Source organism: Bufo bufo, chromosome 10, assembly GCF_905171765.1.
Source record: "Bufo bufo chromosome 10, aBufBuf1.1, whole genome shotgun sequence".
NCBI classification, from domain to species: domain Eukaryota; kingdom Metazoa; phylum Chordata; class Amphibia; order Anura; family Bufonidae; genus Bufo; species Bufo bufo.
Window position 1 is genome coordinate 99,983,320 of NC_053398.1, and position 22,740 is coordinate 100,006,059.

The 22,740-nt window shown below is 44.8% G+C and overlaps 1 protein-coding gene across 1 annotated transcript in view; it reads left to right on the top strand.

Annotated features, from left to right (window-relative positions):
• The window catches only part of BCAR1 (BCAR1 scaffold protein, Cas family member), a 138,104-nt gene that overhangs the window by 101,799 nt on the left and 13,565 nt on the right, over positions 1 to 22,740 (top strand). The window contains exons 3-5 of the mRNA XM_040409274.1: positions 10,472 to 10,630; positions 11,676 to 11,798; positions 17,345 to 18,565. Coding sequence (XP_040265208.1) covers positions 10,472 to 10,630; positions 11,676 to 11,798; positions 17,345 to 18,565 — 1,503 coding nt within the window. The remainder of the gene's footprint in view (positions 1 to 10,471; positions 10,631 to 11,675; positions 11,799 to 17,344; positions 18,566 to 22,740) is intronic.

The following is a 22,740-nucleotide window of genomic DNA, read 5'->3' on the forward strand; positions in this document are numbered from 1 at the left end:
GTCTCACTTCAGCAAATGGCATTTATCATGTAGAGAAAGTGAATGCAAGCCACTTACTAATGTATTGTGATTGTCCACATTGCCTCCTCTTCTGGCTGGATTCATTTTATCCATCATATTATACACAGCTAGGGGGACTTTCACACTGGCGTTTTTTTTTTTTCGGTATTGAGTTCCGTCCAAGGGGCTCAATACCGGAAAAAAACGGATCAGTTTTATCCTAATGCATTCTGAATGGAGAGCAATCCGTTCAGGATGCATCAGTTTTCTCTCCGGTCAAAAATCCTGAACACTTGCCGGAATGCAGGATCCGGCATTAATTTCCAATTAAATGTATTAGTGCTGGATCCGGCATTAAGTGTTTCGGCATGCGCAGACCTTTAAAAATGTAAAAAAAAAAAAATACCGGTTCCGTTTTTTCCAGATGACACCGGAGAGACGGATCCGGTATTTCAATGCACTTGTCAGACGGATCCGGATCCGTCTGACAAGTGCCATCCGTTTGCATCAGGATTGCCGGATCAGAACTGCCTGCCGGAATCCTCTACCGCAAGTGTGAAAGTACCCTTATATCCAGGGTTTACGACCACCCTGTAATCCATCAGCGGTGGTCGTGCTTGCACACTATAGGACAGGAATCGGCAACCTCCGGCAGTCCATCTGTTCCGAAACTACAACTCCCAGAATCCTCCTCTCACTTCTATGGGAGTTACAAGAACAGCAAAATAAGTGTGCATGCTGGGAGTTGTAGTTTCACAGCAGCTGCCAAAGGTTGCTGATCCCTGCTATAGGAAAAAGTGCCTGTCTTGTGGCTGGGACCCTGGGAGAACACATAGGAACGCATCACGCATGCGCAGTAGATCCCATCCCAGCCACCTCGTATCTGCGCTGAAGCAGTGGCCGTAACTCCGCTTTGGTGAAAGCGGTGTTTCTCCACCAGCCTTGCCAGTTTCCCAAAAAGGTGGTAAGGGCAATGAGGGGACGGGGACAGTGGCCCCGCCACTTTTATCTTCTTTTGCGTCAGAAGACGGGGGCTGACGTAGATTTCAGTTCAGGCGCACGGACTGCCGAAGACTGCACCTAACGTATGACAAGACGTACGCCTCATCATAAATTAGGCGCATCCTCCAGCAGCATGCGGGGTTATCATTGACCAGTGTACACTGCCGGTCTATAGTAAATCAGGTCCATTGTTTGTAGGGCGTTTTACACCATGTAACATCTGGCAAAAAAAAAAATACATTCTAAAAACGCTGCATTCTTAAAAAAAAATTTGCTTTGTTTGCTAAGCAGAAGTCAGAATAGGTTCAGTCCATTTCTAAGCAACAAATGAGTGATAGAGCTACATCATGCACTTTATTAGGGAGGGGTTCCCGCATGTACATGGCCCACCAGTGAAAAAAGATTAGAAAAAAAGGTTGTTTTTTTATTCTTCTTGAAACAGCACCACTCTTACCCGAAGGTTGTGTCAGGTATTGCAGGTCAGCCTTCTATGACCTGCATAAGATGTTGCTGCAACCAATCACTATCCATGGACTGGAGTGGTGCTATTTCTGGGAATAAAAAGTGGACCCTTTTTTAAACCTGCCGGGTTAATCAATGAATGGACCCAGTCCTTTTACTAAAAATCTGTATTGAGCGGCTCCAGTGTGAGTCTTATTACCCAGACCCACACACAATTTGGGTTCCACAGGAACTCTTGTGGAATAACTATGGAAACCCTATCTGACCAGACATCCGTGTATCCAGGCCGCATTTGGGACTGGGATCCAGGATCTTGCATCAGGAATTTTCCAGGCGGCTGCTCTCTGGCAGTACGCTGGGTCGTCGCCCTGAGACTGTATTTTTGGAGCGTCAGTTGCCAGCACAGCATTAAACGTCAAAGCCTCAGCTTGTACAGGCAGATCCGAAACCACAAGCTTGTTCTGAAGCACTCAGCTTAACCCCCTTTTCACGGTTAATAAAGTCTTGTTTTTTTGTTCTTCAGTGAAAATGTTACTGGAGTGCAGGTATAGACGGGACAGGCCTCCCTGCCGAGGGGAAGGAGGGCGGCCATGGTAAATAGGAAAATGCTAGGACTTTGGCAGGTGCTGCAGAGGGTTGCACCTTCTGCAGACACTGGAGTGGAAAGTCCCACAGTTTACTGTTCACAGACAATAAGTTATGAGACGTCAGTCCCGCTGAGACTTCAGCGCACATACTCTGCCGCCATTGTCCCCGTGACCTTTGGAACTGTAGTAAACACAAGGACCCGATAGAAGGAAATTTTTCGTTGCCAAGATACTCCTCCTCTCCTGACGTATGTAATCGTCTTCTGTGTATTGCAGAGAATATCATAATGTCATAAAGAAATCTCCATTTCTATTTGATGTGTAATATTGATTTCAGTTTTTATGACTGCAACTGCAAGATCCATATTTATGAGAATTTGGTAAGACTCATATTGAAAAAATAATAATTGTTCTGTGACTGGCATTAAACATGAAACAGAGTGGTAGCGTCCTGAGTCGGAGAGCGTAGCCCATGGCATAAACGGATTATTCATTGCTTTATGCCCAGTGGTGGTGCATTGTCCAGATCAGCCTGCAGTTAGGACATTAATACATATGATATTTACATCACAGATGCTTTTTTATACCTTCTAAGTTAATTATCATGTTTGAGTAACAAGGGGTGGAATAAGTGTGTGGTCTGAGCCCTAGAGCAATATTGGTCATGGTCCCCTTACCAACCACCATAATATAATACACCAAAAGTTGGCCATACACATTAGATAGATGTTGGCCAAACCCATCAACTTTGGTAGGACTGTCCTACCATCTAATGGTATAATGGTAAACATCAGTCCAAAGATCAGCATTGGACTGATGTTTCTTGGATCCTCCAGTGGAAATGATTCTGAGGGCCCACCCCGACATCGTTGCACATGTAGGCCTTATCATCAGTACGGTTTAATAGGTTATCTGGTGGTATTGGCTTCATGGTCAGCTGCTAATGAAATTGTCTTCTGTAGGACCTTAGGTGCTCTGTCTTATTAGGGGTCCATTATTTTGTCAGAGCTTAGGCCCACTGGAGGGTCCTCTGGAACTTTAGTCCGACCCTGGGGGCGATAAGGATCAGGTAGTTGGATTTTAGATGCCTGATCCTTTGTTCTCAGGCAGACAAGCTGCTGTCAGAGGTGTCTGGCCGCATCTTCCTCCACCTCTTCCTATAGAGAACACATGCCAAGCGGGCATGTGTATGAGGGGATCAGGAGTGATAGATGTCAGCCAGCCAGCATATGTATGGCCAGCCTAAGGCTGGGTTAACTACAGTATTTGAGCATTTTTTATCTCTTGGATTATTCTTCTGTAGGCTCTGCACTTTAATTTTGGCAAGCACTGCATCTGACCAATGGGCTATGGACACCTTCATGGCAATAGGACACTCTGGCCATGGTCATTGGACTTAATAATCAGTCCACACCTACCTCTAACAAGACTTAGACCGGGTTGTCCTTACCAGGCAATAGTGGAATAATTTTAGCTACTGTGAGGAATCATCTGCTGCCATACTGACTGTTCCACAGGAATACTTGATGTCTACCAATATGTATGAAATCAAATTAGTAGAGATTCATGGAAGCCAATATAAAAGGTAAAGTGATTCAGTCCACGGCAATCAACATGCTCTGAAAAAGAAGGGTTATAATCTGATTATTTGCTATGGACAACTTTCAAACTGTTCTTTGTGCCAGTGTTGGGAAATTTCCCCCATCAGCTGATCGTACACTTTGTGTGATCTGACACAATCATGCAAAATTTCTACAGTCTTTACAAAAATCATGCAACTAAAAGTGCACAGAAAACTGAAGCCCATAAGCCAAGTTGTGCAACTATCCGTATGAAAGGACAAAACTAACAATAAAGTCAGTTTATCAGTTTTTACAACTACAAGATCCTATGACTGACTGTGACATGGGGCATTCAGGGACAACAGGAGGGGTTTGCATGGCAAGACGGTAATGTGTGCCTAGCCTCAAAACGTAAGATTAAATTTGGTAGCTATAATGTATCAACATGTCTTCCTTGTCAGGAAATGTAATTACATCATATCACGGAGTCGGAGCCGAGCGCTCTGCTGCTGTTTTATTGATGTCTCTAATCTCTGGAACTTCCTGTTTTATTAGCGTCATTGCCAACCGCGATGGGACAACTTCCTGCCCTGAGAAATCAGGTCACTTTCCTGGTTAAACATGGTTGAATTTGTTCATCTGCCCATGTAGATTCATATAACCAAACATGACTCTTCAGCTGATCTTAAATCGCAGATTTTCATCTCTTCCTAATAGATAATTCATATGACAAAATGATGCTATAAAATATATGCAAATTCAAGAATACCATCCAAAGCAGAGGAAACCATGGGGGAGATTTATTATAGCCCGTGGCATGCGCCAGGCTATGATAACCAGGCAAGCTGCTGGATGTTGTGCCTAATTCATGACGAGCCCCTGGTTGGCATAGTTTTTCGTGTTCTTCTATGTCAGAAATCTGGTGTAGAAGATGATAAATGTGGTGAGGTCCGCAGACATGCCTTCACCATGCCCCCTTTTCAGGAAGGTGGCGAGGTAGAGAAATGCCACTTACGCAAAGTGGCGTTGAAAAAGTCTCAAGCACACAGTTTGCAACTTTTTCTAGCCAGAAAACTGGTGTAATCAATTGATAAATCTGGCCCCATCCGTTTTGGGGTTCAGCACAGATTGGTTGGCTTAATGTCGTAAATGCAGCTTGGGGAGGGGGGGTACTGTTTATGTTGAGGAGACACAATGGTGTTTTCTGGCATTGCCCCATAGACAAAATATGCAAATCATATTATACCTGCAAAACCAGCTGTTTTGATGTTGGCATTTCATCCAGCCAACCAGTACCCTGCTCCATACTGATAATGGGCAAGAACCCTGAGACACCTGTTTCATCCCTTTAAATTGCCACATGTCCCTAGTAATATATCATGGCTTCCTCAGTAGATGGCTTAATAAAGGATTCTGTGTATGTATAAAACAGCTGGCATGGTGTTCAGTGTAAAGTTATATCCAGAATAAAATGCCGGGTGTGGAGGGTGTGGACACCAGCAACAGGACTCTCCAGGGAAATGTCTTTCATTTTATGATGTCAACTGGAAAAAACAACATGACACATGAGCTGGTGGCACATTTTTAGAAAAAAAATCGAATGTATTGAAATTGAGGTCAACATATCGTGAAATATCAGGTATTGATAGAGGTCTAGCTACTTGGACCTCTCCTCCCCCTCCAAATTTCTAGAAAGAAGTGGCCTTTTCAGGTGTTGCGCCCGTAGGCTACCATAGGATTTTTCTCTCATAGGCTTTACTATAGATCACGGTATAAGCGCCATAATGAAGGTTTGGATAGTAAGGCTGGATGGTAACATAGAAGTGTCCTATGAAGGAATGTTGGATCCATGTTGTACCTGGGATTGGCGCCATCTTCTAATGATATGTGTGACATCTTGTTGGGCGAGCTATAACATGAATAATGTTGCCAAATAGCATCAGCGAAAGGGTGCGTAAGGTTTGTACCTTAACATTTGATTATTAGTACCTTGAAGAACCTATAATGTTTGTAGCCCTGAAATTTCTAGTCTTGGGAAATGATCCAACCAAAGTCATGTAAGGAGAACTCTAAAGGTATCTTCACCCCCAGTGCGACATTTGTTTGTCCCCAGTAATTACTTATGCAGGATAAAGTCACAGGCAGCTTGTGGCCATCTCATGGATTTGGACTATGCATGAATTCTTGCTTTTCCTTGTTTGCTGACATTTTCCCATGACTCAATGCACCATGGAGCCTTCGTTATCATCAGGGGAAGCAGCGGGCTGGTGCTCATCTCTCCTGCAGTGATGCTACGAGATCCATTAAGTATTACATAAAACTGATGGAAATTACCTACAACCCCATTCTCTATGCTCTATCAACCTGAGCAGAGACCAACTACCCCCCCCCCCCCCACACACACACCCTTTACTTTCTTGGACTGTAGTGGGTCTCCAATTTCCAGCCACTTACCTGCAAACCCATTGGCACACCACAGGTTCCTGTTTATGGAGGCTGTTGTAAAATAGCCTGTGTCAAAGAGGTTTTCTGGGTCCTCAGCATAGGCCATCAATATCTGATTGGTGAGGGTCCCCCCATCATGATCAGCTCTTTGAAAAGGCTGCAGCGCCTCGGTAAGCACCGCATCCTCTTCCTAGGCCATGTGATGTCACTTTCATCGGTCACGCGGCCTAGGCGCAAATCAGTGAATGTGCCTGAGCTGCAGTAGCAAGCACGGTCACTGTACCGGGGACGGGGCTGTGCTTGGTATGTTGGCGCCACAGCCTCTTCAAACAGCTGATCGGCAGGGGTGCACTTAGCCTTTCTGCTGCCTGAGGCAAAAATTGAAACGGTGCCCATCCCCTCCAGCCCTAATCTTTAAGACATACTGTGATATAGTTGAATATAGAAAGATATTCCCACAGCCCTGCCACTGCCCCCAATTGTCTCTAGGTCTTGCCGCCTGAGGCTATCGCCTCACCTGGCCTCATTGGTGGTGCACCCCTGGGTTACGGGAGTCGGACCCCCGTCGATCACCTACTGATGACCTATACTAGATATTCTGGTATTAACACTACATTAGGGAACTGCTGTTAAAAATAATAGTTAACAAGATGGAGAATATGTTTCAATGTAAAGGAGCATTCACACAACTGTATTTTCAGTCCATATCTGAGCCGCATTTCTTTGCAGATCAGATGCGGACCCATTAGTTTCAAAGGGGCCGCAAAAGATGCGGACAGCACACCATTTGCTGTCCGTATCCGTAAGTCCTGTCCGCGGCCCCACAAAAAAATAGACCACGTCCTATTCTTGTCCGCATTACGGATAAGGAGAGTACTGTTCTATTAGGGGCCTGGCGTTCCGTTCCACAAAATGCGGTATGCACACTGCCGGTATCCGTGTTTTGTGGAGCGCAAAACATCAAGCGGTCGTGTGCATGAGCCCTAAAGCTGTAATATATCTTGTACACATACGAAATAATGTGTTTGTATAATCTTGTGAGATCTACGTGAAATGTGTTTCCAGGCGGCCTGGCCCGTGTAACCTTTGGTATGGATGACTGCGGTGCCTATGGCTTTCAGTGTAATTAGATGGCTTTGCCATGGTAACCTGAGTGCGGCTGGTGGGAATCGCAGGCTCTTTAGCAATGCACTTTGCCTTTTTCTGGTAACCTAATAAAGACAAGTTCTATAATAGAAATGTCCACCTGACAAAGCGATTCACAGGATTCCTGTGCCTCCTGCTAATACCGGGGAGCGGAGAGCATCAGCGCACATTGCTGAAGTCTACAGACCCTAGTTCGGGGTAAGGCTGCCCTTCGTCTGTGTCCCCCTCCCCCGTGATCCTTTTTACGCTCCTGCTATAAATATTTTATGATGCCCTTCCAATAACAGGGTAGAAAAGCTTTGTTTAGAATTGCTAGAAAGCGAGCGGCCGCCGCGCTGCCTTTTTAAGGTAATTTGACCACTAGGCCATTCTCCCAGAATAAGCTCATGACTGAAATAAAAGGCATTCTTCCCTTTGAACCGAGAACATGTAATTCTGCGTGGTGCGCGTAGACGTAAACACAGATGAAGCGAGAGGACGCCTTCGCTTCGTAATGAGAAAAGATTGGATTCATTGGTGCTAGTTACTGTAGTTACCTAGTTTACGGAATCTTCATCTCACCCCCAAACCAAAGGAGCTTACAATCTATATACAATCTACACCAATGATCTGAAACGGTGAACTTTTAGTGGATTTGAGGTTGCAAGTAAAAGGCTACTTTCACACTGGCGTTTTGGTGTCTGTTTGCCAAACGGATACAATGTAAGTCAACGGGGACGGATCAGTTTTCACTGACACAATCTTGCACAATAGAAAGCGGATCCGTCCTCCATTGACTTTCAATGGTGTTCAAGACGGATCCGTCAGGGCTATGTTAACGATAATACAAACGGATCCGTTCTGAACGGATGCAGACGGTTGTATTATCTGAACGGATGCGTTTGTGCAGATCCATGACGGATGTGAAAGTAGCCTTAGACGGACCGTGCTCGCATTTCTTGCAGTTTCAGAAAAATGCCCAGATACCTGAATACTGTCCATAAAATTCAAATAATACTGCAAACAATACTGCCATTCAGTGCCCAAATATTGCCGTCGTACGATGCCCAAATTATACCTCCACACAGTATTTAAGGGGGTTGTTCAAACCAGATGTTGATTCAGGGAGACCCAACGGGGGCGGAGAAGGAGCTGGAACCCATAGGCAGGGATCAGGTAAGGGGTCATGCACCTCACCGTATGTATTTTGCGGTCCGCAAAACACGTATCCGCAAAAAATACGGAAGACGTCGGTGTACATTCTGTATTTTGCGGAACAGCTGGCCCCTAATAGATAGATACTATCCTTGTCCGTAATGTGGACAATAATAGGACATGCTCTATTTTTTGCGGAATGGACATACGGAAACGGAATGCACACTGAGTAACTTCTGTTTTTTTTGTGGACCCATTGAAATGAATGGTTCTGCATACAGTCCGCAAAAAAACCTGAACGGACACGGAAAGAAAATACGGTTGTGTGCATCAGCCCCGTACTTTCGTTCCGCATTTTTGCAGATCCTTTTTTTGCGGACAGCAAAATACATACTGTCGTGTGCATGAGCCCCAAGTATAACACCTGCAGAGGATTCTGTCCAAAAGGCCCCGGGGAGTGAATATTCCCTTTAAAGATTACTACTACCATATAGTACCCAAATACTATCACTGCCATATATTTCCCACACAATACTGTCACTCAATGTCCCCAATAAAACTGCTGTCTAATGTTCAAATAATACCGCCATGCAATGCCTAAATAGTGAGGCATTTAACGATAAAGTAGCTGGTGTTTTAGGGCTTAAAGGGGTTTTCTGGCTGTTTTATACTGATGACCTATTCTCCAGATAGGTCATCAGCACCTGATCGGTGGGGGTCCGACTCCTGGGACCCTCGTTGATCAGCTGTTTGAGGAGGATCTAGCATTCCAGTGGACACGTACCAAGCACGTACATTGTATAGCGGCTTGATCTCATAGCTCATCCCCAGGCCACGTGACTGATAAACGTGACATCACTGGCCTAGGGTAAGCTTCATGAAGCTTCAGGAGTGTTGCAGACTCCTCAAACAGCTGATTGGCGGGGGTCCCGGTGCGTCAGATCCCCACCGATCAGATACGGGTGACCTATCCAGCTCAGGGGTGTGTCCTTTCTCAGGGGGTGTGTCCTTTCTCAGGGGGTGTGTCCTTTCTCAGGGGGTGTGTCCTTTCTCAGGGGTGTGTCCTTTCTCAGGGGTGTGTCCTTTCTCAGGGGGTGTGTGCTTTCTACTACAGCTAGTGGCAGTTGACGGATGGAACTGAGCATGTGCTTCCATCTCAGACAGCATAACAGAGAAATTAGAAAAAGAATAAACAGCAGGTGGCGCCATACAGACAGATTTCAGTGAATAACTCAGTGGCTATAATACATTTTAACTTACATGCAATTTCAAAAGAATTCAGATCCAGGTGCTGGTTTGAAAAATGCATTATATTTTTTGTAGGACAACTCCTTTAAGGTTGGAGTCACAAAAGCACAGAGATCCCCCGTGTTCTCAGCATCATAGGGATCTCAGCTAAACCCACGGTAAGGCTGTAACCCTGGGGAGTAAAAAGGAGGATACTGTACATCTGTATTCTGCTTGTGTGAATCCAGCCTTAGGAGTAAACACTACTGTGACTGAGCAATATGGGCTGCAAAGCATCCTGGCAGAGAATCAGACTGACTTATAAACCTGCAGCAGCCATTAAGTAGTTGGGATTTTCACTCTGTCTTGTAATTTGTCTCCATCTAGTGGTAGCAGTGATATTGCAGAATTCATGTCCACCATCACCTTAGCTGTTAGTTATCACCCTCGCATACACATTCGTCTTTGAGCTGGCACATTATTGCCTATGAAAGAATTTGATAAAGAAATATAACATGGAATTTAAACTAACCGTACACATTAAAGAAATGTCCCTCTGATTTTAGAAGGATCTGCCCCCGGTCTAACGATGGTGTATGACAGCAGCCTGACAACTGTATTTGGGGTAAACAATGTTGAATTTCAACATGTCCGGTTCCTGGTTCCTACAGGAGAAAAGGTTTGTTAGAGGTGTTTATATCCCTATTCCACTGGGGGGCCTGGTAGCCGCCCCCCAACTACGACACATAGGATCATGAACAGGTTATCAAACTAGAAATCATTGTGCTGAGGCTCTTGTAACACCCGAGGGAAGAGTTTATTTCCAAGGCATTAATATTCCGTAGGTCATTTTGAGACCCTTGACCTATGAGGTTATATAACTTTGATGTGATCTTCTTTCCCCAGGTGGTTCTTCCGACCAGAAAAGGACAAGTCTATGTATATGAGTCACCCAAGCCCGAACAACAGGACGAGTATGACATTCCTCGACATCTCCTTCCTGCCGGACCACAGGAGATCTACGATGTCCCCACCAGGTGTCTAGTGAATAACTACAGTCCAGAGGTTTGTAATATTATTGTCGAAACGAGAAGACTTTACTCCTACGAGATGAAATAGTTTGTGAACCAATATATGTGTACTTCTGAATTACATGTTATGCCAGGATGGCATTGTATTGGAAATGATAATCTTTTTCTAAGGCCTCTTGCACACGACCGTATGTATTTTGCGGTCAGCAAAAAACGGATCCGCAAAAAATACGGATGACATCCATGTGCATTCCGTATTTTGCAGAACGGAACAGCTGGCCCCTGATAGAACAGTCCTACCCTTGTCCGTGATGCGGACAATAATAGGACACGTTCTATTTTTTGGCAGAACGAATATACAGACATAGGGAAAAGGAATGCACACGGAGTACCTTCCGTTTTCTTTGCGGACCCATTGAATTGAATGGTTCTATATACGGTCTGCAAAAAAAAAAAAAAAACGGAACGGAAACGTAATGAAAATACATAGTGGTAGTTCCATGAATAACCCACATCTACAGGTTTTCTCATTTTGACCAGACTCAGGCCTCGTTCGCATTTCCTTTTTTTTTCGGACAAAAGCTATCCGCATTTTCCATGGACAGCACACGCACCCATTGATTGTAATGTGTTTGTTCACACATCAGTGGGGTTTACTGGAAAAATCACGGAAAATTTCACTATTGTGGACCAAACACACCCATTGAAGTCTATAGGTCTGTGAAAAATCACTGACACAACACAGATGGGTCCGGTTAGTGTTTCACGGTCCCTTGGTAGGAGATGCTCTAAAAATTTATTTTCAGCCCAGCAGTGCCTGTAGAATACGGATGACACATGGAGGGCAAAAAAGGAACACATGGACCAAACACTGATCCTCCAAGGACATCTTCCCAGATGACACATGGACAGATCTTCCATGAACGTCATACAGACACGGAAATGTGAACGAGGCCTCACATAACTTACATCAAACCACGTAGCCCTTCCAGTGGGAAATTTGATAAATGTGACATTTGCTTTAGGGATCCTTAGGTGCTCTACAGCATTGGGGTGAACTATCTTTTGGTCTTGCGCAGGTGTACGACATTCCTCCGATGGCCGTAAAGGGTCCTGTCAGCAGAGAACAAACCCAAGAGATTTATGACATCCCTCCCAGCGTGGAGAAAAACCTTCCGGACCACCTGCCGTCTCATTTAATGGTAAGAGTGGAAAGCCTCCATTCCAAGGATTCAGGATTTGGACTTTTATTAGAATGTTATTTTATTAGTATTAGTTCTAATTCCACTTCTTTATGTTCATTAATTCTCCTCTTTCGCATAAAGTGTTTTGCGGGGCTCCAAGTGCGGTATGCCAATTGTGTGAGGGCAGGGGGATACTTGGTGCCCGGCCTGAGTACAGCAGAGTGCGGAGGAGCGGGAGCATATGAGGCAGGAGCGGGGGGCAGGGCCACAGAACGCGCGGCCGCTTCTTAGAACGGGATACATTAGGGATGGAGGAAGAGGGGAGACTAGGGCTCAGGCGACAGGGTGGGCGGGTTCGCCGGCCACCAACAGATGAAGAAGCTGGTGGAGCAGAAGGGGGCTCCTGCAACCCAGCCAGCAACCCAGGTCCTTCCGCTTGAAGCCTGCTGAAATGTCAGCACAAACAGCCCTCTCATCGGCCATACCTACAGTAGGGAAAATTCCTGGTGAAGGTGCCAGTAAAAAGAGGCAGAAATGAGTTAAGCCCTCCTATTTATTAACTCTAGGGGAGGGGCAGGAGTAACTGCAGTGTCCCACTCGTGTACGTGGGTACTGCAAAGTTGTTCTATTATATGTTATATCATGCTGTATTGCACCCTTATGTGAAATCCTTGTTAACAGGCTGATAGGTGAACTACACATATTCCACCACTAGATGGGGATAGCACCACAGTATATATATATAGCTCAGTTCAGGCCTAGTTGGGAGGGTAGGAGTAGGAGTTGTAGGGGTGAGAGAGAAGTTTCTAGCTGAGTAAATAGAAGTCAGCTCAAATGAGAAGGAGTGGATAAAGTTACAAAGGACAATAGCCATTTTACCAGGCTGTAAGGAACTTTAGATTCCAGGTGAAGGATTTATTAGCTTCCGGCAGCCTCACCATTAATAAGCTGGAGAAAAAGGACCAGATTCAGGACGAACTACCAGTGAGTACACAATCTCCTACTATAGCCTGAGATATAGCCACATATACAGCCTGTTACCTGGATTTACCACATCCAACCTCCATAGTCATAAGAGACTGTTTATATCTGGATGTAAATTGCTGTCAAGACTCTGTTTACAGTAAAGTTCTTAGTTGGATTCGAACCCTGTCTCCTTCTTCCATCTCCATACTACAACTACTCTCATAATTTTGCACCACCAAGGTGCTGGAGTCACGACATTACCTAATTCAGGGGCCCAGCCGCACAAGCACCCAGAAAATCCATCCACCATCAAGGGCACCTCGATCACCACCTGGCCGGTGTCCCCTGTAATACAGTGTGCCCCGGAGAATTTGGTGCTGTTCTCCCCTTCACTGCAGCCCGGCCCAGGGAGGCATCTGCTAGCCGTGAGTACCGATGAACTGTTGCGACTGTCGGCCCACCGTGAACCTCACGCGTTCTCCTCTGTGGATCGGCACGCTGCATAATAAAACTGGCGTCACGAACAGGATTATAAATCCTTTGTGCCTTATGTGAATGAGCCCCATTTGTTTGACCGTTTTATTGGGCTAAAGAACTGTTCAAACTACTTGAAAAGTGCATAAATGTGTTGTGCCAGTTGTCTACTTTAAAATCACACTGTTAAAACTGGTGAAATCGCAGGGCCATACACCCACAAAATAAAGGTGGCCCATAGCAACGCAACCTTACAAGTGTGTAAAGCCGTGTTTAACCTACATTTTATTGAGCACCTGCCGTTACTATGTCGGTATAGGAAGATAATGTGCAGCCTGACCTCAACAGGTCCCCTGCAATAGCCGCAACCGGTCCTAAGGCGTCACCAGCCGCTGCAGCACCGAGTATGATGCCTTTAACAATGCCTTACTACTTTGGGGCACCCTGGTTCCCACGATACTCTGGGGAAGCTCACACTTTAAGAGACTTTAAAGAAAAAATTCTTGCTGTATACCCTGTGTCAGAAGAGCAACAAATTGAAATTCTTATTGCGCAATTGGAAGGAGCTGGCCTCAGAGAAGTGAAATCCTGGGCAAGCTCAGAGAGGAAAATGCTGGAGCAGATATTTGAATGACTCTACACCACTTTTGAACCCAAGACTGTGTCAGAGGTCAAGATGAGGTTCTTTAGCAAGAAACAGCAATTTGGTGACTCACTCACAGACTTTGCATTATCATTGCAGGAAGCCCTCAGTGCTGTTGTACATTCAGATCCCCTTGAGGCAGAAAACCAAGATAAGACACTTAAAGAACAATTCATTGAAGGTGTTAGTACAGAAGCCTTAAAGAGTCAGTTAAGGATGTTAGCTGCTCAGCACCCAAGTTCTACTTTCCTAGACTTCAAAGAGTTAGTCATCAGTATTCTGGGGAAAAAACCCACAATCAGAGCCTACTAGGTCTGCTGAAATATCTACAGATAAGCCAGTTGCATCTCCAAATTGTTATTCTATAGTCAGTCAAGAAACCCAAGCTCCGGTTCCTGATGCAGTTGCCGCCTTGACAGAGCAAGTCAACTTCCTGACCAAAAGTCTGGAGAAAGTATGTCAAAAACTAGAACAGTTGGAAAAACCCTTAGTGCTGGAGGATGAGACACCATTATCAAGGAAGCTTTTCCCTCCTGATTATGAAGAGACGTATCCCAGAAATTCTGGTGGACGCCCTCCTGACCGTTTCAGTGCTCGAAGGCGACTCGCTTGCACATACTGTCACAAGCCAGGTCATACAGAAATTATGTGCTGGCAGTTAAAAGGGCAACCCTCGAGGCCAAAGACCGCCCTTCGGGAGGTAAACCAGTAGGTCCAGAAGATCCCCGCTGGATGCCCAGATATGTAGGATCCCGTCCAGAAGTGGTTCTCCGAATAAATGGGATTCCCTTTGTTGCCTTATTGGACACCGGGTCTCAAGTCACAACTATTAAACAGACTGCATTTGAGAAATAGTGGGACCAGAACCAGTTGACACAACCACCAGAATCCTGGCTGAGTCTTATAGCCAGCAACGGCAAACCCGTGCCAGTGCATGGTTACTGGGAGCTAACTCTCCTAGTGGGAGGAACTACACTACCCCAACAAGGTATCATTGTTGTGCAGGTCAGGGAAGACAACAACCCTCCGGTAGTCCTAGGAATGAACGTCCTTAGGAACTGTTATACTGATATGCTTGAAGCTTTGCACAAATCTATGACTACCGCCACACCTGCTTCCAAAAAGGTGATACAACAGACTATTCATGTGTTAAGTGCACAACAAAAAATTGCTAATGAGAAAGGTAACCAGTAATCCTTAAACCAAATACTGAAACACTCCTATGGACTGGCGCGCTGCATAATAAAATTGGCGTCACGAACAGACCGGCACGCTGCACAACCACCTTAGAATGGCCACAGGAGGGGGCAGGGGGAGTGACCAGCACCACATGTAAACCAGCAGCAGTAACTGTGCACATAAACACCCCTGCGGGCTAAACCATTACGCAGCCCTGCAGGAAGACATGTATTGTTTAACCCCTGAGCTACCAACACAGTCTCTGCAGTCAAAAACGCCTTCGCTATGCGATGGGGAGTTCACTCTGAGAATACTTTCCTGTCTCCGGACATCATAGTTTAGATTGACACACTGGACTTTTCCCACAAAGTATATTAGGCTACTGGATTGCTGGATAGGGCCATGCAACGCCAGACCCCATTGACTATAATGGGATCTGGCAGGGATTTGTCTGGTTTCTGGCATGAGAACCGGGTTTTCAGCCGGACCAAAATCAGTGCATGCAAAACCCGGCCCTCATGCCGGAAACTGACTGTATCCCTGCCAGATCCCATTATAGTCAATAGGCTCCAGCAGTGAACGGCAATATCAGGCTAGGCCGGATCCTGCGATTCCTTTACCACAGATGTTAAACGATCCTAGGTCAGTGTCTACTGATATAAACTCTAGACATAAAAGGGGTTTGTCCATTAGTTTCATATTGATGGTCTGTCTTGAGGATTAGCCCATCAATATCTGACTGCTGGGGGTCCGACCCCTGCACCCCCACTGATCAGTTGTTTAGTAGTAGCTCCAGTGCTGGAAATAGATGCTGGAACTAAACAGCTCCCTCTACTGTGTAGTGGACGGAGCTGGTTACTGCAGCACTGCTACCACTGAAGAGAATGGGAGCAGAACTACTATAACCAGCATCATCCACTGCACAGTGAACAGATCTGCATAGTTCTGGCGCCTGAGCGGCGGGGTTGCGGGGTGTGAGACTTGATCAGATATTGATGGCCTAACCTGAAGATGGGTCATCAGTAGAGTTGGCCATACACATTAGATATATGTCAGTGAAATTCATGGATTTCATAGGGATCTTCCAACAATCTAAAGTGAATGGAAGTCTCCCAACTCTCTCCTGAAAGCACATGTTGGGGAAGAGAAGCATTGAGCATGCTGAATTTTAACATGCCTGATCCTTTTGTTCTCAGGAAGATAAGTTAGGCCTCATGCACATATACGTGGACCTCGGTCCGTGAAAACCCATGCTGCCGTCCTGCTGAGTGCACGAGCGCACGGCGTCATTGGTTGCTATGACGCCGTGCGCTTCATGCCGCCGCCGCTGTACAGTAATACACTTGTATAGATCGGTGTTAATAGTTTATTTTTTATTAAAATGCAAAGTGAGTTAACAAAAGAGAAATCTAAATCAAATCAGCATTTCAGGCCGTGGGTGGTATCAATAAACGGATGGGATGTTAGTTGCAGGGTGTTGGCTGCCATGTGAGTCAGACATGAGATTGCTATATGCGGCTCTATGGTGTCCATCATGCATGGCGTTGGATGCATTAAGATATATTTTACAACAAATAGAATCCCACGAAAAATCTCTTTTCACACTTAAAAAAAAAATCTTGGGAGTTTATCATGACATTACCAACATGATATATTAGATCTGTACTATGTTACCTTTTTCCGATAGGTTTGATTGGGGATCTTTCAATAACTTCTTGTTAAAGAAACATGGGGCAGATTTACTAATCCTCTAGAGAGTTTAAATTTAGACAGTCTGAAGGTGCGCCAAATTTATCCCAGGGGCTCAGGCTGGAAGTTTGGTGCAGGGATTGACAGACGCTTTTGTGGTATTTCTGCGTCATTGTCACTTTCTGAAAAGGGGACATGGCAAGAGCGGGGAGTGGGCAGAGCCAGCGGGCACAATACATTTATCTATAAAAATGAGTTTTAGTTCAAAATTGGTACAATGCAATAATAAAAAATAAACTGCCACCAAAGGTGTACATAGCCTTTAAATTCCTGCTCATTGTGGCCTCAAGGAGGTCCTATCAGTGATTGACAGCCTTCCTTTTATGACTGTACATACAGAGATCGCTGTCCGTCACTGATCGGACTGTCACACAAATTGCACAGAATTTTCATGCACTTGTGATCTTTCTTCTTGATATCTCTGTGTATTCCCAATTTAACCATGCCTTATAACTGTGCGCATTATCATAAGTACATAACATCTCAAAGAGCAGTTTTTGGAAGCTGAAGCATTAGATGAAGTAATATTGACATTGTCTCTTTCTTTTTGCAGATTTACAATATACCACCCTCGGTAAGCAAAGATGTGCCAGATGCTCCTCAAAGAGAAGAAACCTATGATTTCCCACCTGCTTTTTCAAATCAGAAAATGCAGATTCCGCCTAAGGCTACCATTCGCATCCATGATCCAGAGCCATACATTCCTGAAGACATCTATGATATTCCTCCTGCTGCTGTTAAGGGCAGTGACTCTACTTTTGCCCAAGAGATATATGATGTTCCCCCCAGCTTAAGAAAGACTGCTGGACAGAATTTCAATGATGTTTATGATGTTCCAAGAGAGTTCCACAGTGGAAAATCATCATTGGAGACTGAGGCAGATTACATATACGATGTTCCTCCTCAGGTAGACAGGGAGGTCAAAGTAGTTGATGAATTGACAGGTAACTTCAAGAGGCTTTCTGCTTCGAGCACCGGTAGCACCAGAAGCAACATTTCAACCTCTTCACTTGATGTTATCCCAGTAAAAGAATCATCAGTCATGTCACCAAAGACACCAGGGAAGGAGCTAAATCTTGATTTAGAGGCGGCAATGGAGCTTTTGGTAAAATTGCAACATGGTGTAAATAGCGCAACCTCCTATCTTATGTCCTTCATGAGCAGCACCTGGAGATGTCAGGAACAGATGGAAACCAATGTGCAGAGCATCCAGGCTGCAGTAGAAGGAGTGAAAAGCACAGTTAAGGAATTGCTAGAATTTGCCAGAGGAGCAGTAGTAAATTCAGCACAAGCTTCAGACCGGACACTTCATGCCAAGTTAAGCAAACAACTACAGAAAATGGAAGACATTTATCAACAACTGCTTAAGCATAGTCAGGCATTGGACAGCTGTAACTGGTCCTTGAATGTCCTAGTCACCAATAAACAGGGATCTTCTGATGACCTTGACCGCTTTGTCATGTATTCAAGGGGAATACCAGATGACACCAAACAGTTGGCTTCATTTCTACATGGAAATGCCTCTTTGCTCTTTAAAAGGATCAAGCATCAACAGTCAGTGGGAGATCTTCAGTCTGGACAAGACAATAGCAATCACTTGGCCAATAATAACAATAATTTGTCTGCTGGCCAAAGTGGGCATACAGAAAAAGCTAGTATACAATCAAGGCCCCTGCCTTCTCCACCTAAATTTGTAGCAGAAGACTCTCCTGATGGACAATATGAAACCAACGAGAGTGGTTGGATGGAAGATTATGACTATGTCCATCTACAGGTGAGACTCTGTGCATGAAGTTAACATTTTTGACTTGAATGTAGCATCTGAAAATCACTCAAAGCTGAACATGTCTCCTAGGGTTTGGAGCATCTGGTTTAGTAGAAAAGGTTACTCGTGTTATACTACTGCGGGGGGCTGAACTCTCTTGACTACTCAGAAGGGCAGTGAGGACTGGCATCCTAGACTTCTTCAATGTCAAATCGGTGCAATTACTAGGTTATCCTATAAACTGGTCAAATAATGTCATCAGACAGTTTAATAAGGTATCTGTTTAACATTACAGGGGTTGTGAAAGAATGAGGGGGTTTTGGAAACACCTCACCCCACTTCGCCAGACCTGTAAAGGGAAACTTACCCACTTCCTGGCACTGACTCATTGCTCCTACTCTTCCCAGCCTCCGCTGGGCTTCCTCACTGTAAACATCCAGTTTGACATGGCTGCAGCCTGTCACTGGCCATGGCGGTGACCGCAAGCCTGCGCGCGGGGGGGGGGGGACACCTTCCCATTCTTGCACAACAAATAAACTTTTTTTTTTTTTAAATGACAGAAGGTTTTTCACATGTTCTCAGGTAACCTGCTTCTATTACATTCCCCGAGGGCTAAATCTGTTTTGTTGAAAGTACAGAAGAATTACATAGTTATAGAGTATAATACATCCTGGGAAATTGAGATCAAAGGGCAGTAAGATGTTAGGCCCCATGTATCAAGTGTCTTCAAGAAAAAATGTCCTTGTTGCCGATAAAATCTGTTTTTCATTCTCTCACCTGCTCTGGAAAAATGGAAGCTCAGGTGACATAAATAGCTATACTGACCATTTCACTACTGGTACCCTCCTTTCCCCAGTCCTCCTATGTAATGGTGTATGCAAGAGGCACACACCAGTCATTAGTGTAGAAACTGACCCCCTATGTCTCCACAGAAGTCTAAGGATCTGGGGGTGTCATCCAATGTCTTTGGCCTTAATTGCTGAAGTAGCACATACAGCATTGTACTGACCCACCAGAGGTTCCTATAGTGGACCCAGGCTCTGATACCATAGAGAGCCCCAAAGGTCCAGGAGAAAAGAAAACATTTGGAGCTGCCTTTGGAGACAGCAACTTGCCACTAGGGTCTATTTCTTTGAATCAAAACTTATTAGACTTTATTGATGATATAGGGATTGGCCTCCGTGAATAATTTTTTTCTGGTGGGCCCAAAGAACCTCTGTCTGACCCTGAGCACATAAGCAACCTAAATCTATGAACGTAATGGGGGCTTGTTTAAGATACAATTCATTTCTATCAGCTAATTTCGGATGTTCTGCCACATACAGTAGAAGCATAATGCTGGTCTATAAGATTTTCTGACCATTTAGTATCCGGGAAGGCTATGAATACATTTCAATACAAAAGATTTTTTATAGTCTAGAAACATATTCAGAAATTGTTATTTATGCAATCCCTTAGGTTCAGGAGAAGGTGAACCAACAATTTATATATGATGAGTGAACGAGATTATGAGAACATAGAAGCATCCATCTCTATAAATGATATGAGACTCACTCTCATCCCTGGCAGTAAAGTTTAATTAATCTAGACTTTAATTATTTCAATGGTTCTGCAGACTCACGCACATCAGTAACGGGGCTGAGGTTTTCATGCCATCTGGTGATAACTGCAGACACATTCTTGAAATGCTGCGTGTGCTAAAATCAGGGTACCCTGTTTAGTTGACAGGAGGGCGTTTATTTAATGATATTTGCATTTTGCCGTTAAAGGTCTGTCACTGTAAAACACTGAATAATGAGTCTCCATATTGAGCAAGGTGTGCACAGCTGTTCCAAAAATTTGAAACTTAAAGGGAACATGTACCTCCAATTGTCTACTGAATAAGTAGCCAGATTTCTTTCCCTTTGGGTACGGCCATACGGCCATTCCTGATGCAGTTTTGGAAGCCAAAACCAGGAGTGAATAAAAAAAAAAGAGGAGAAGTCGAATTTGCCCTTTATACTTTCTCCCCTCATTTATAATCCACTCCTGATTTTGGCTTCCAAAACTGCATGGCCATACCTTAATTCTCCCAGGCACGAGTGATCAGGGGCGGATTAAGTGCATGATGGGCCCTGGGCTGTCTACCCAACTCGCGCCCCTTCCTCCATTTTAGTTAAAAAAAATTATCTATGAAGAGGCTGCGGTGCTTCATGAGCGCCATAGTCTCTTCCTAGGCCATATGACATCACATTCCTCGTTCACATGGCCTAGGTGCAGCTCTGTCCCATCTGAGTGATTGGGGCTGAGCTGTAATACCAAGCGCAGTTCTATCAAATGGACAGCGCTGTGCTTGGTAAGGAGTAAAGAGGCTGCAGCGCTCACTGGAACATCGCGGTCTCCTCAAACAGCGGACTGGTGGGGGTGCCAGGAGTCTGACCCCCGCCATCTCATAACTCTCTGAGTACAGATGTCATAGATGTTACCTGCAGTCCTATGTAACACCCCACATAACACAGTGAACTATTGTGTTATGTGGGGTGTTACATAGGACTGCATGGAACATCTACTACGTTACCTGTACACAGAAAGTTATTACTGTTATCTGGGCTGTTACATAGGACTGCAGGTGACAAATTCAAATTTTAGTTGACAAATTTAAAATACATATGATTATGATAAAAAACACTTGAAGGGGAAGATGAGACGCAGGTCACAGTGGTGAGCCGCTCTACATACAGGGGAATACAGCACCACATACCTCTTACATCCAGGGACATCTCCTGTCATGTAGATCTTCTCTTACCTCTTTGCCTCAGTTTGACCCAGACCGCCATGACAAATTCTTTCAGCCGCATCTCGTCTCTACAGGGTTTTTTACACAGACACGTTAGATTTCTCATGATTGGGGTCATTTATCAAACTGGTGTAAAGTAAAACTGGCTTATTTGCCCATAGAAACCAATCAGATTCCACCTTTAATTTTCCAAAGGAGCTGTCAAAAATGAAAGGTGAAATCTGTTGCTATGGGCAACTAACCCAGTTCTACTTTACACCACTTTGATAAATTATCCCAAAGGTCCCTATAGTGTCTACAGCAGTTATAATGTCCCATAGAGTGCCCCCAGTAATAATAACACCCTATATTGTGCTCCAGGTAATAATCCCTGTATAGTGTCCCCAAAAATAATGTCCCCTAATAGAAACGCCCCCACACTACCACCATATAGTAATTTCCCCCACACTGCCCCATATAATAATTCCCCCCACACTGCCCCATATAGTAATTTCCCCCACACTGCCCCATATAATAATTCCCCCCCACACTGCCCCATATAATAATTTCCCCCACACTGTCCTCATATATAAATTCCCACCACACTGCCCCATATAGTAATTTCCCCCACACTGCCCCCATATAATAATTTCCCCCACACTGCCCCATATAATAATTTCCCCCACACTGCCCCATATAATAATTTCCCCCACACTGCCCCATATAGTAATTTCCTCCACACTGCCCTCCCATGAAATAATTCCCCCCCCCTTGCTCCCATGAAGTAATTTCCCCCCACACTACCCCCTATGAAGTAATTTGCCACCATGTAATAATCTGCCCCCATACTGCCCGCCGTGAAGGGATTTGCCCCCACACTGCCCCCATGTCCTCCTCTGCCCCCCAAAGTAGGCACACACAGAAAATGAAAAAAAAAAAAAAGAAACAACTAAAAGCTAATACTTACAGTATTGCAGTATGTGGGCGTTCGGGTCGGCATTGGGCCCCCCAGCGATGCCGGGCCCGGGGCTGCCGACCCGAACGCCTCTATGTTACTCCGCCACCGGCACCTTAAGGCTACCTGCATACAGGTGTAAGTTTAGAAACAGAAAATCTGCACAGATATCCATACGGATTTATGTGCCTTTCTGCGCAAAAAAAACAGACACGTATTTAATGCGGTTTTGCCACAGATCTTGCCCTTGCATTGCAGAGGGTGAAATACGCACAAAAAATTGCACAAGCAATTGACATGCTGTGGATTTCAAAATCTGCACAGAAGAAAAAAGTTACGAAAATCAATGTGTAGAAAACGCATATAATCCTCTGGTGGACGCAGGCAGCCAGAATTTAAAGAGGTTTTCCAGGATTTTAATATTGATGACCTATCCTCAGGATAGGTCATCAATAGCAGATCGGCGGGAGACCG